Source organism: Bombus fervidus, chromosome 5, assembly GCF_041682495.2.
Source record: "Bombus fervidus isolate BK054 chromosome 5, iyBomFerv1, whole genome shotgun sequence".
NCBI classification, from domain to species: Eukaryota; Metazoa; Arthropoda; class Insecta; order Hymenoptera; family Apidae; genus Bombus; species Bombus fervidus.
This window is the reverse complement of record NC_091521.1, coordinates 16,999,013-17,012,465: the sequence shown is the minus strand read 5'-3', so window position 1 is coordinate 17,012,465 and position 13,453 is coordinate 16,999,013. Positions and strand designations below refer to the sequence as shown.

The 13,453-nt window shown below is 38.6% G+C and overlaps 1 protein-coding gene and 1 long non-coding RNA gene across 9 annotated transcripts in view; one reads left to right on the top strand and one right to left on the bottom strand.

The window, feature by feature from the left end:
- Usp (retinoid X receptor ultraspiracle) overlaps positions 1-13,453 on the bottom strand; it is a 144,903-nt gene that overhangs the window by 105,690 nt on the left and 25,760 nt on the right. For 7 of the 8 annotated variants that reach the window (XM_072003825.1, XM_072003830.1, XM_072003829.1 and 4 more), the window contains exon 2: positions 11,094-11,460. The exons of the other annotated variant lie outside the window; for it this stretch is intronic. In XM_072003825.1, the coding sequence (XP_071859926.1) occupies positions 11,094-11,178 (85 nt within the window). In that variant the 5' untranslated portion in view covers positions 11,179-11,460. The remainder of the gene's footprint in view (positions 1-11,093; positions 11,461-13,453) is intronic. 8 annotated transcript variants of the gene reach the window in all.
- The window catches only part of LOC139987508 (uncharacterized), a 252,164-nt gene that overhangs the window by 214,234 nt on the left and 24,477 nt on the right, over positions 1-13,453 (top strand). The window lies entirely within an intron of this gene.

Genomic DNA, 13,453 nt, shown 5'->3' with positions numbered 1-13,453 from the left:
AAACTAGTAACCTAAATCATTAACGATCGCTTTTTCTTCAAATTTATAGAATTTTATACGAAAATCGTGGTTGTGGTTTTCATTGACTAAAATATTACTTTCTCCGATAAACATATTATCGTAAATTATAATTTTCGGCAAATATAATTAGAGATTGTAAATTTCGAGATTTAAAAAATCTTGATACGAATTAATGTTTTAATCGCCAGAGACAGCGTGATATATTTTTTTTTTTCAATTCGCTTCTTTATATTATGTTCTGTTCCCAAAGATTTCCAGGTTACTTTTAGTCTTTTAAGTGGAACTCTATTATTTATTCAGCTTATCTCGTACCCAATAGAGAGGCATAAATTCAAGTACCGCGCGTGATTTTTTTTTTTTTTTTTTTTTTTGCCGTTATAGACATCCTGTTACGTTATTCTACGTACGAGAGAGATATATTACGGAATAAATAAAAAAGCATTGTCCTAAATTCAATTTTACGTACAAAATTGTACGACATCGTACAGGGATCGATAGACTTCGGTAATAAAATATTCGTGGCTTCGCGAAATAGGCTTTTCCTTAACAACAGCCAGAGATCAATCGCGAGCACAGGATGATCAATCGTGGAACGAATTTGTTTTCCTTCGAAACAGTAACGATTTACGACGAACGCGCAGCTCGAAATACTCTTAATACCTGAACAAACGCGCCAGTAGAAATTCCATTGTACAACGTACAAGATTCGCGTTCAATGGTTCGCAATGCATGAACGCGATAAGCGCGCGATTTTTGCTTTATCTTGTCAAGGTCGCCTGCGATTCTACGCAACACCCGCACAATTCTTCTATCGTGTCTGGTACAATTGTACGATAATTATAATTCTGTATATTTCAGGTTGTTATATTCACAATTTTCCCAGTTATCGATGATTCGGCTGAGAGACGAAAATCTTATAATTCCACTATCCAAATTATATTACCCGATATATAAAGTCGAACAATGAAAGTTTCCACCGGTTCGATGCAACGTATCGATGCAAGGTCGAAGGAAATTAGTTTCCCAATGCATTGAGAACACGTTACAAGATCGTCTGGCGGACTCTTAAACGCGTGGCGTTCCCGTTTTCTTTTATGGATGTAAAACGTCTCTGCTGGACATTTTCGATCTCGCACGTGTGTTTCGTCGACGATGAAAGTCAAAGTACGATGCATCTAGAGCGACACTGAATACGGATCGAAGTGTACGCGTGGAAAAAAGGCGTACGAGCCGCGTGGCTCATGCATAAGGCCATTTCTTATGTCGGCAGGCGGCGTCGACTCTCGCCGAGAGGAGGACGCGAATCTCGGTCACATAGACGAATAATTCATATTCGTTCGTGGCTTTCTTGATAGATCCGAGGGGTCGTCAAATTGTGAACTCTGTGAGAAATCAACTTTCGAGGTTGAAACGAAATTCTAGGAATTTTAGATGCCCAATTTTTTACACGTTAAAATTGCAGTAGTTGATGAGTGGGTGGCCAAAACCCTTTACGTACCGAAGAAACACTTCGAACCTTTTTAAATGTTTCTTTACAAGTATTTATTATTATCTCAAAATTGTCAGTATTATTCCAACAATATCTACTTCTTTTTATTACGCACTATCGTTATTAGTATTAGCGTCGTGCGTTAATTGATCTTTCTCAGAATATTTGACCATCGGAACATCCTCCTCGTTTACCTATTTTAGGAAAAATAATTTTAACTATATAAAGTATCGTAATAAAATCGTAACAAATATCGTAATAAAAATAGAAGAGATATTCCACTTTTTCTTTAAAGTATACGTAATTACGTAATTGAAATGACGTTTGAAGATGGTTATCGATCTCGATCTTTCTTAAGCAGAATAATTATTTTATGATAATGAACTCCTAGTACCGATTATCTCAATCTCGTTACGACTATTTCAGTTATCGTACATATGTAATAGTTTTTTCTTCCACATTGTCTCGGGACCTCCATTCCCGCTATGCTATTTAGAACATGGTAAACAGTCACAATTACCATTTAACCGTGTCTTGCTATATGTAATTCGCAATTCACATTCATGCAAAACAATGGTTTATTGCACCATTAAATTGCACGAACGCGTCTCTCGTGCAGGTTTCCGGTGGGCACATCCGATTGAAAAATTGTATATAACAATAGAAATACGAGGAAAAGAAGAACGCAGAACTTGACGAACCTTTTACAAATTATCTTTGACACATAAATCGCACATTATAGTCGATTATTATAATTACCATTGAAATTATACTAATTGCGAATAATTAACTAACAAATGCATGAACAACGATGCAGGAAAAACAGGTTTAACGCGCAAAGGAACAATTCAAGATTTAAAGATTCGCAGATAAAAGTCAAGAGAAGATTCCTGGCGAGGAAAGTAAGTAGTCTCTTGCGTCTAACCAGCCACGACCCGAATCTTCTTAATCCTAACCGAGTTACACTTGCACTTTACCTACTGCACAAAAAAAAAAAAAACGCAATGTCGTAAAAAGATATTACTCTTAATACTCTCTAAGTTGTCGGAATTACGTCCTGAACTTTCAGTATTTTTACATTGTTCTTCGTGCATTTGGAAATTATTTATTAATAACTTGTGCATGAAACTAAATTGTATTAACTGCAGAGTATATCATTTGAACTCGTTAACAGGTGAGTCTAGTTTCAAAAATTCCTTAGGAGTTGCGCAGGTAAAATCAAGCAACGACGAGTATACACGTAGAACGCAGTTAACTGGTGAATTCTTTTTGAAATGGTTGATGGATTCTAAAATTAAAATAGAGCGAATTGGAAAGTTTAAATCGTAATTTTTGTTATAGGACAAAAAATAGGATTTGTTTTAATTCGCGACATTTTATTCCTACGCAATCCGATCTTTCGAGCTTAAAAATCCGAAAGAATATGGAACACGAACTGTGGACGGTAGCGGATGCAACGTGCACCTGCAACGAGTCGCGGTTACACGCCCACACGGCTGAAATCCATGCACCTAGGTTGAAATCTCGACCCCGTAACCTTCTCCCGGTGACCCAGGTACCAAGTTGCCCTGCACGTGGCGTTTGCTGCTATATAAAGTATGACTGCATATAGATCGGTCTGTTGTGCACTCGCAGGAGCGTAGCCACGACCCCCACGCACCCTGCTTTATCGATCGCGACAACCTCGACCGTCGTGCTCTTATTCCACGTCATAAATAAAACTGGCTCGATCTCTTTAACCTCCTCAGGGACGAATTTATTAACGCCAAAAAAGCTTCGTTCTCCTCTAATCTTCGTCATCGATTTTGATCATTTCGTAATATGGAATTTTATAAGAGCCATCAGATTTTTACCCTTTTTTTAATCGCGATTGTTTCGATATACGGAACTTGCAAAGAGATTAAATACCAACAGGCAAGAATGTACCAATTTCTCAATTCGCACGTAACATTGACGCCATATAGATGTCCAATCTTCATGAAATCGAATCAGAAATCTTTCGACAACTTGGCGTCTTTTCGTTCCAATTGTATATACCTTGTCTGTCTGATAAATGTAAAATAAAAAATCTTGGATAACAATTGAAAGATATGTTACAAAGGAAAAAGAGAAGAACGCGAAGGTAAGAGCGGTTTCTCGTCGTCTAATAGCGCACCGTTCCAACGCGACTCGTATCTAACGAAGAAATCGAGCTACCGCTGCCGCTTGGTATATCAGCGAATAAGAGTATGTCGAGCTTGAATTGGCCTTGTACGCGAATACCATGGCGAAGGTCAGGGGTTCACGATTTCAAGCAGGTGAGCTAGCATATACTTACGCGCTCGTGGAACCGCGTGTATACGCCTCGTTGTCACAGGTGCAACGAGGCGTGTCGTTCTTGCATGCTTCCATTTACTCCCTCCTACTACCGGTCTACACGATAAAGAAATATATTTACAACGTGTTATATATCCGCAGGTAACTAGTGGAAGCTATACCAGGACGAAAGAAGAGTGCGTTACGCAAAAAAGTGTCTCCGTTAAAGCGGATGCAGCGTTATTGACGGAGCCGGAAACAAGAGAACGACGAACAAATTTTGATTTTTATTTTCTTAGGTTTTTTGAAAGATTTCTCGACGGAGATGCTCAAATAAATATGCACGTTCTAAATATCTAAGTATTTACGTTGCTAATTGACATATCAGGAAATTTCAAAGCACGTTTGCGCGGACACCTCGACATTAGGATTATCATACGTATTTGTTTGAAACGACGTGTTTCCATCTTCTTTTTCTGATAATTTTTGAAACTTATATCGGTCTCTTAATATCCTCCTGATCGACTGTAAATATTTGTGCTAGCATGTGATAAACGAACGTAGTAAAAACACGTTTAATAACAGTACTAGTGGAATATAGCAGTAACAGTAACCCTCCATTATAAAGTGATTATTAAACGGTGAGGTTTCGACGCAATCATAATGTAATTTGTTGGACGTGGCGAACAACGAACCCAGATATATTCGTGTTATTCAGGCTAATATGTGGCATTTTCCTCCTCTCTTATCGAGATACATTCGCAAATTTTTACTTGAATTTGAAAAAATCTTTCGCATCTATAGAAATTTGATAGGAATCTAATCCAAATCTTTTTTCTATCCAAACGTTCCCAGGAAAATATCATTTTACACAGGAATACTAAATAAATTCTAAATTTTTTTAATCAACCGATCTAATGTGTCTAATCAAGAAGAGTAGGAGCTTCGTTGTGGGAAATTCAAAGTGTAAAAATATACAAAGCGCGAAGCTATGCAAAATGTAAAAATAATAATAATAATTCAATTAATTCTAATCGACAAATCCAACAGAAACACCAAAACCAACATAAAATTCTTTCAATCAACATCCCTAAAAATATCGTATCACCGACTAATATTTCTGGAACGAATTACATCGATTCCAGCGTCGATTCGCGATCAAGTCAAACATAGGATCGGAACGAATGTCGGTCCCAAGGCCCTTGTTTTATCGTAAATAGAAACAGAGTCGACAGTTTTGTTCGTCTGTTCACCGACAAACGCTAACGAAGTTAGTCAACGAACGTCAACCAGGTTACATAATGGCGATGTATATAAGGTAAAAAGGTCGTTAATCACGAGACGGGACGATCCCTGTTGACCTTCCTTCCACCGGTAGAACGTTTAAGAAGACGGATTTCGATTGTTTCTAAAGTGAAGATCATTGTACCTACTTTCGAGCCTTCGTGGGTTCTCGTTTCTACCAGTAGAAAGAAACTGCTTGTTAAATCGACCTCCGATCGGAGATACCGATCTTATTGTATTTACACTCGCACGTTCGACTATACAGAATGTTCCATTTAAGACGATACCATAGATGAGAAGAAAGATAGCGTTACTTGAATCTAGTGAAATCCAATTAACAGTCATTTTCACCAATGAGATTTTAAATCCTCGTATTTAACGTAAAATCTTTCGAAATTGTCAAATATTCCAAAAAGATTTCCTCGTAAAAACCATCTCTAAAAATTCCTATACTTATACGTCCAATTGAAAAACAATAAAAAAAAAATCCACAAATTTCAAATCGATAGATTAATTCTGAAATTAAGTTGAACACCCTGAAGAGTAATCGGTGGATGCACGTTCTCAGAATTACCCAGCCATCGAACGGGCTGTATCAAGCATGTGCATGATTCAGATCACTGTCATCTATAATCAATGTCCGTAACAAAATGATGGAGATCGTTGCTGCTCGAGATGGTCAGAAAATTTGCAGTTCCAACGTCGACTGGGTAGAACCGATCGCCTGCAGGACACGTCGAGCCTCTAGAACTCGAAAGGTCTTCGCGACATCGGGGATTTCACGTTCGATAAGAGCAACCGGATGTCTGGCAGATACGTAGATAAATGGCAGGGGGATGAGCGAAGACAAAGTCGAGTTTCCATGGACGAGGTAAAAATAGCTAGATCACGGATGAAAGAGATCGCTTATGAGGAAACGGAATAAATCCGCATGGACAGTTACCCGAGGCAACGCGAGATTCGTATCGTTTCGTTCGATTTCCTGCGTGTCATTCGCGAAACTTCGTGATGCGTAGTCGGACACTTTTATGATATCGTTTATGTAGGGAGGAAGGAACTTTAGCAGGCTATTTGCATATTACGGACGAAATAAATAGAACGCTAGGAGAATTTTGTTTCTAGCGATAGTTTGACGTTTGTATGGAAATGAAACGTTGGAAGTTTAACGAGTTAACGAAGTTTTACATTTGTTAACGATACATCGTATGATGCTTTATCTTTTATTTGCATTTTATTTTAATAAAATATGAACTTTCTGTAGGGATCTTCGTATGAGGAACGTATAGGAGATTTGTAATTCTGCTTGGTTGCTGACTATTATCCTACATGCACGTTTATTTTTCCAGTTAATGTAGCGGAGGCAACGGTATAAATACACCATGGGGAATAACAATGGAGGCGTGCATCCAACGTGCCCGACTCGCACCGCGTATGAAAATTTTCTGCATGTGTCACGGTATAAAACGTCATCTTCCTCATGGCGCATCCAATAATCAACCGTCATAAACGCGACTACTCGAGCACGTGCTTACATCGTGCCTTTCGTCGTTACGCGTGTTCATCCCTTTGCTACGCGTTAGGTTTTATTATCGAGCTTCGTCGAACTTTATTTAAATCCTCGACATAAAGCGATGAAACGAATAACGTAATTTAGATATAAAAAAAAAAATTTACGTATTTCGTCTAAAATAAATTTGGACGTATCGCGTAATACATCGAAGAAGGAAGCGTGCCAAGAATATTTTTCCATACAATTTTCTATGAGAATTCGCGATTACGAAGAATTAAATCTCTCTGATTAAAAATTCCTCGTCTCTACGTTTTCCTGAATTCGAAGATTCTCGGAAGTTTGTTGCGTGTCGAGTAAAGCGCAAATCTATTTGAGAAAATTATTTCCAATCTTAAAGGTTGCCACGCACCGAAGAAACTTTCAGCAGTGTCGCTTTTCAAAGTTTTATCTTATTTTTAAAGAATTGCACTTCGTCGCAGAACGATGAGAGAATTTAAACGAAAAGGGAATATACGTTCAAAGTATCCGGGCGATTTCTGGTATTCGTGATTGCGTCAATAATAAAACAAAGCAGATAGATACCGCGACTTTCACGGTGAAACTCGATGGCGACACAAGAACTACGCGTTCCATATAACGCGAATACGTGCACGAAACGCTTATTAACGCTATGATCGTCCCGCTACGATTGCGTATGCCGATACGTACACGTAATAGATACATCTAATCGGTCACTATCCACGTTACGAAGACTGCCAACGTGACTACAATGAATGATCGCTTCCTGTACAAAGCCTTGCTGTATCTTGTTGTCTCGCGGGATTTCGATGATTAACCTCGTGCGATCCAGTCTTCTTCGAAGATCAAAAAACGATGATAAAATCTTGTTTGAGTTTATTAGACGTCGGTGGAATCGATGTAGATGTACGATCATGCATGTGGTTCTATTTTTAGCGAAGAGAAATTTCACGAATTTTCACGAATCGAACGATCGTCACTTCGCAGAATATTCCGAATAATATAAAGCAGCTGTAGGTTTAAAATTGAAATATACCGTAAATTTTGGAAATTAATTTCAGGCATTATGTACAGCAAAATTGAGAGCAAATATGTCGTTTAATTTAAAACGCATAGATACGAATATTCGTGCGTTTTCCAAAGAACCATTACTCGAAAGAGATTGCGATTGCATATATCAATGGATTATGCGCCAACTACGCGAATCATCGAGACTATCTGACGTTACTTTCGTTGTAAATATCGACGCCTGTAACACTGAACTCGAATCGGACGAACGAACAGAGGGAATGAACGCGGTACTTTCGCTCTTACATCGATGGAACGCTGTCATCCACAGCTTGGTACACGAACGATGTAAGCTTTACGATTTATCCGTAATCCCTCTTCTCCTATTTTCTCTTTCTCTTCCCTCTTTTCTCCTATCTGTTCACTTTCCTTTCCTTCGAGACATTACCATAACTCGCATCGATATTTCAGCCGCGAAAGAACGTAATTTTCGACGTATTCTTGTACGACGTACGTGGTCCCCACGGTAAAAGGGTTAAACCTACTTCGGTGCTTGATGCAGTCACTCGAATCGTTAATTAAACGCGCGCGTCTGGTCAGAATTGCTCAAACTCGAGCGACTACCACCCACGTACCGTTACGAGCCGCACCAACCTAATCAAACACGATAGGTGTAGCGTTGGTGCACACGTGTGCAACCGCGAGGTTGCACTTCACGGCTGGTTCGCATCGGTGCCAAGGTTGCGTTCGTGCTGGTGCGTGGATTAATCGAACCAGCACAAACCGCTCTACCGATCGTCTCGTGCTCTTATCGCGCGTTGTTGCACGTGTACGTAGCATAACCTAGGGGTGGACACGTTTGTACAACGGAGATTGGGCCAGGGCTCTAAGCTAAGCAAATAAAGCCGCGGAAATTACGTAGAGGAGGTGAAGTTCAGTTTCTATGAACACTCAACGAGGTGAGGTCTGTAAATATTAGGAACGAGAGCGTAGATAGAGGTTATTTTTTTAAAAGAACTCTTTCACTTATATATCGAGTGTTTCCGTGGCTTTGTAGATCAAGCATCGAGAGTTACGTCTCATTTCGTTAATTTTACGACTATATTTTTAGAAATTGTTGTATTCCCGTGTAAACAAATTTGCTTAATTTTATGATTCCGTAGCTTTGGGTACGACGTTAGGTTTTGTTAATTTTCTCACGCGGATGGTCGTAACTTTTTATTTGGATCTCTTCGAAAAAGAAACGTTTCTCGTGCTGTCATTCCGATACGTAGACGCCGGATTTTTACGCATTCGTGGGAAATTTGAAGGTATAAAACGCGTACGATACGTGCAATATGCAAAAATATATAGAATATTCAAAGTGCAGTACGCGTTATAATATTTAGTAGATAAATCAAATTTCTACGTAAGTCTAATCTCTACGCATGAATTTGCATAAATATCGGCGAACTACCGATAAGGCGTACGAATACTTTTACGAATGACTATATATGATTACCACTGTAGATATTCGTAATTTAACTGTTGTAATCTACATAACAGCCAGCGTATCATTTTCCCATCTACAATCTACCAACGTATTTCATCTTCGTATAAAAACTTTGAAAGAAAAGGAAGAATCCAACGAAGAAAAAAAAGAAAAAAAAAGAAAAAAAAGGAAGAGAACGACGAAGAGATCGTGTAAAGCTTGAAATGCGTCACTCCGCGTGTTGGCCGGCAATAGGGGCACGCGATAATGCTCGAAAAGCCTCGTAAATTGCGGCAGGGGCGTAGATAACGAGGCGCATTGGCGTGACCTTCTCGCTGCGAGCGTCTGCGGACCGCTTTAAGGCCACTTTTAAAACCGCGACTGATAACGATGCGCTCGCGAGACCGCCGCGAGCGCATGCGTTTTCGCTCGCGAATTCTACACGCCATTCAAGTTTCAATAGCCGACCTTCACCCTATGCTATGCTTAATAGCAGACGAGCGCGCGTTAAACGCCGCAGTTCGCGAGCGGGTATCGAGAAGAATCGGCGTGAGTCACTCGGGCATCGAGATATCGATGCTTCGGCGATAAAAATCGCGTTTCTCTCGGCGATGAAAATTTCCTGATTCTATAGCTTTTCGCGCGTTCAAGCGAGAAAAGGTATAGCGAGAATGAAATGTTAAAATTTGGATTGATTCGATTTCTATTGATCTGGACGCGACAACATCCTTCCCTAAGCAATTCAAAATATCCAAGAAGAATTTTAATTTGCTGGTTTCCTGTGAAAATTCACAAGAATATTTCTTTCGCGATCTGTTAAACAATTATAGAAGTATAAATTCGAATTTAAAATAAACAGAAAACGTAATGTATTATATTATTATTGGATATAGTTATTGCGAAACTATAACAAGGATAATATCGAACACAGATAAGAACAAGCCTTGACACAGGTGCTAATTGACCGTCTACCAGCAATATGCTAATTACCATTAGCACATTTCAACAGTCGGTTTCATTTAGGTACCATTAGAGCTTGAAATTCATGGCGCGAGGAGTTTCCAGTGACATCGATTTTAATCGTTAAGAGTGATCGCGAAGGCTATAATTCGCGGTGCATTTGCCAAACGATGTGTATCGTTTCGAGTGAAATTATAGCTCTTAAATGGAACAGGTAAATTAATCACCTATGTTCGTCTAACTAAAAAAGAATATCTAATAGTCCTCGTACAATAATAGACCGAACCAATGACGAAACCAACGATAATATGAACGGCTAAAACGGTATATAAAAATATATCGAAGAAAGGAAAAAAAAAAGAAAGAAAGAAAGAAGGAAAACCTTACACGTATGGATCGTAGATTAATTAAAAAAGACCAAAGTATCTAGGCCAGCGTACAAAGTATAAAATGAAACACAGTGCAGTACAAAGAGTACTTTATGAGAAACAAATACGTCTTGCATACGCGAGCAATTAATGGCGCATATGCAATCTTTCAAGAAGGTTTAACGCGACTCGGTATTTTATTAGCCTGGTCATATAATTCTTGCGAAACATGCGTAAACTAATGACTCGGGAATGCAATAAATGGTATTACGTGTCTGACGGCACAAAGAATAGGACCTTTCTTTCCCGCTTTCGCAAATAACTGGAAATGTTATATCGCATTCCACGTGCATGTACAGGATGATCCATACATATGGCATTATATCGTAAAATAAATTATATTCAACTGTATCGTAGGAGCAGTATATTTCGTGTTGCGTTCTTTGATCAAATAATTGGAATATTCTACGACAAGAAATTATTCTGTTACCGTCGATAGTTTCCGATTAAAAAAGTTATAAACAACTTTGGAAAAAAAAAGTTACTTGTCGAGAACTTTCTTATTCGTTTTCAGCGAAGATTATTATTCTTGATAAATGGAACATCCTGTATAAAACAATTTAAACGATTAATTAGTTATACATATATGTGGTATCAGAATATACATACAAGTGTTCCCACGGGACCAATGCCGGGCCTGGGTCCCCTGGATGATGGCGGTCACCGACATCATCGGTTTCTCCTTCTTCATCATCTTGGCCGTCTTGATCTTCCTGTTTTCACTCGTCACTTTTATCTTCTTTCTTTTTTCGTCGATACTTCACCGAACCCGAGGGATCCTACTCTCAAGCGAAACTCGCGCGATACCCTGGTCGCTTCATCTCGAAAAACGAAAAAACGACTAGCCGCCACCACCCCCTCCTCCGTCTTCCCCTAGATCGAGCTAACTTCCCCGCCTCTTTTGGTATCGATTTGGTTTCGTTCAATGCACTTCTCTTTGGCTGTTTTGCGCTCAACCGGTCAACTCTCGATCGTTCTACGATTAGGAACAAGAATGGATTTATTGAACGAACGGACTGGTTTTTTAAAGTCGTGATTCGATTCACAATTTGGTTCACGATACGAAGATTTATCGTACTTTTTTTTTTTTTAAGTCAAGAGGCATTCGGTAAATTCAAATTTTGAAATGAAAAATTGTTTGATATTTTCGATAAAAATATATATGTAAAATGGAAGATTTATGGGAGAAAATATCATTAAAATACTGCGTTCCAGAGAAAAATTTTCATTGTCGGCTTCTCTGTTCTTTTTAATTACCGGGCATAAAAAGGGAAATATCTTTACGTTTTTAAAAAGTACGAACTACGTAGAGCACACGAGTAAAATAGAATAGCGAAATTCGATTGGAAGTTTGAAGTACGGTATGGGTGTTACACGTAGAACTTTAAATAGCTTTCCGAAATTGGATATCATGATATGTCAAGAAGTAATTGACCAATTTGCGCGGAAGTTTCTACATACATATATTATATGAAATACAGAATTTCCGTATAACTCCTGTTGAAGTTTACTCGATGCCAATATTTTATATCGTGGTTTCTTTATGAAAAAGTATACGATGGAATTTTACACAAAATCGGTACGACCCTGGAATTTTTCGAAAAAGATCTGTTTATCATAAACTTGAAACAAGAATTCCTCCATATATTCGTCAAACTTAAGACAGTTTTCAACGTTAGAAAAACGCAAGTGGCACGAAGACTACCATAAGAATGCAGTAGGATTAATGACAACGCGAAGCAAATTTCAACATTTTAACTGAAATTTTCATCCAAACCAAGAACCGATCCTATCCATAGCACAGTTACTTCGAATCATATAACCAAACAATTCCAGGATCAAGTTATCGTAAATTCACAAGAAGCACCTAGGCTTCGTTCGCTTGATTAACCCATTTGCATCATGGCCTTAATTAAGAGGGCTGGTCCTTATCACCGCGCGCAGTCGGTCGTAGGTGCAGTAAACGACATCCGAATTCTTCATGGCGTTTATCGAAAATTTACCGTTCAAAACGATTGGCAGACGATGTTACTTCGCAAACGTCGCATCTTACGTTCTTTACAACAGAGGAAAAAAGTAAAAATTATTAATTTATTTAAAAAAAATTATTGGTGATAGGAGACAGTCGCAGCGCGCGAATTAATCCGCGCTTGGATGCAAATGGGTTAACTGGGACAACTTAAAAATGATTCAATAAGCCGCGATAAAAAACAAGAACGTAAATTGTATCTGCGTACGCTATGGCTTTATAATTAATAATTAGTCACGACAATTTTTATCGTGATATCAAATTGCGAAACGATCCTTTCCGATTCTCTCGTTGTGTTCTTTTCTTTCTGATCGAGCTTATTATTCAAAAATGTAGAAAAAAAGAAACCTAAGATAAACGTATCGCGGTGTGGTAAATAGAGCGGGACGTTAATCCAAGCTAGATAGAGTTTCTGCTGGAACCGAGCTGCACGATACGAGTTTCGCTGGCGTAACGTGAGCGGAAGTTCGACTTGGCAAAAATGACAGCCATCCCCTTGAGAAACAGTCTTTAGTACGTAATAAAAGAAGAGTACTCGCTGAAGAATGAAAACATTACGGTTACGGTATGCATAGAAAATATTTCTCAAAGTCATGAACTTGAGAGTAAAGAAACTTCGGACACAGTGATAACTTCCGGTTATGAGTCACATGTTCAATTAGATATCGCTATATTACGTGCGAGATACGATGAGTTTCGAAGAAACACGTTCCGTTACATCGTCGCGTAGATAATTTTTTTTTAATGTTAAAAAGTATTGTTTCATCGAGTGAGTCGTAGCGTATATCGTTAACGATATGCAAACGTTACTAGAATAATCTTAATCTATTAATCGTCATAGTTGACTCGGAATAATTGAACTTGCTAAGATAATTCGATTCAGAATATAGCGAATAGAAATTGAAAGCCGAAGGAACTCGGTGATCATCGATTCTTCGGA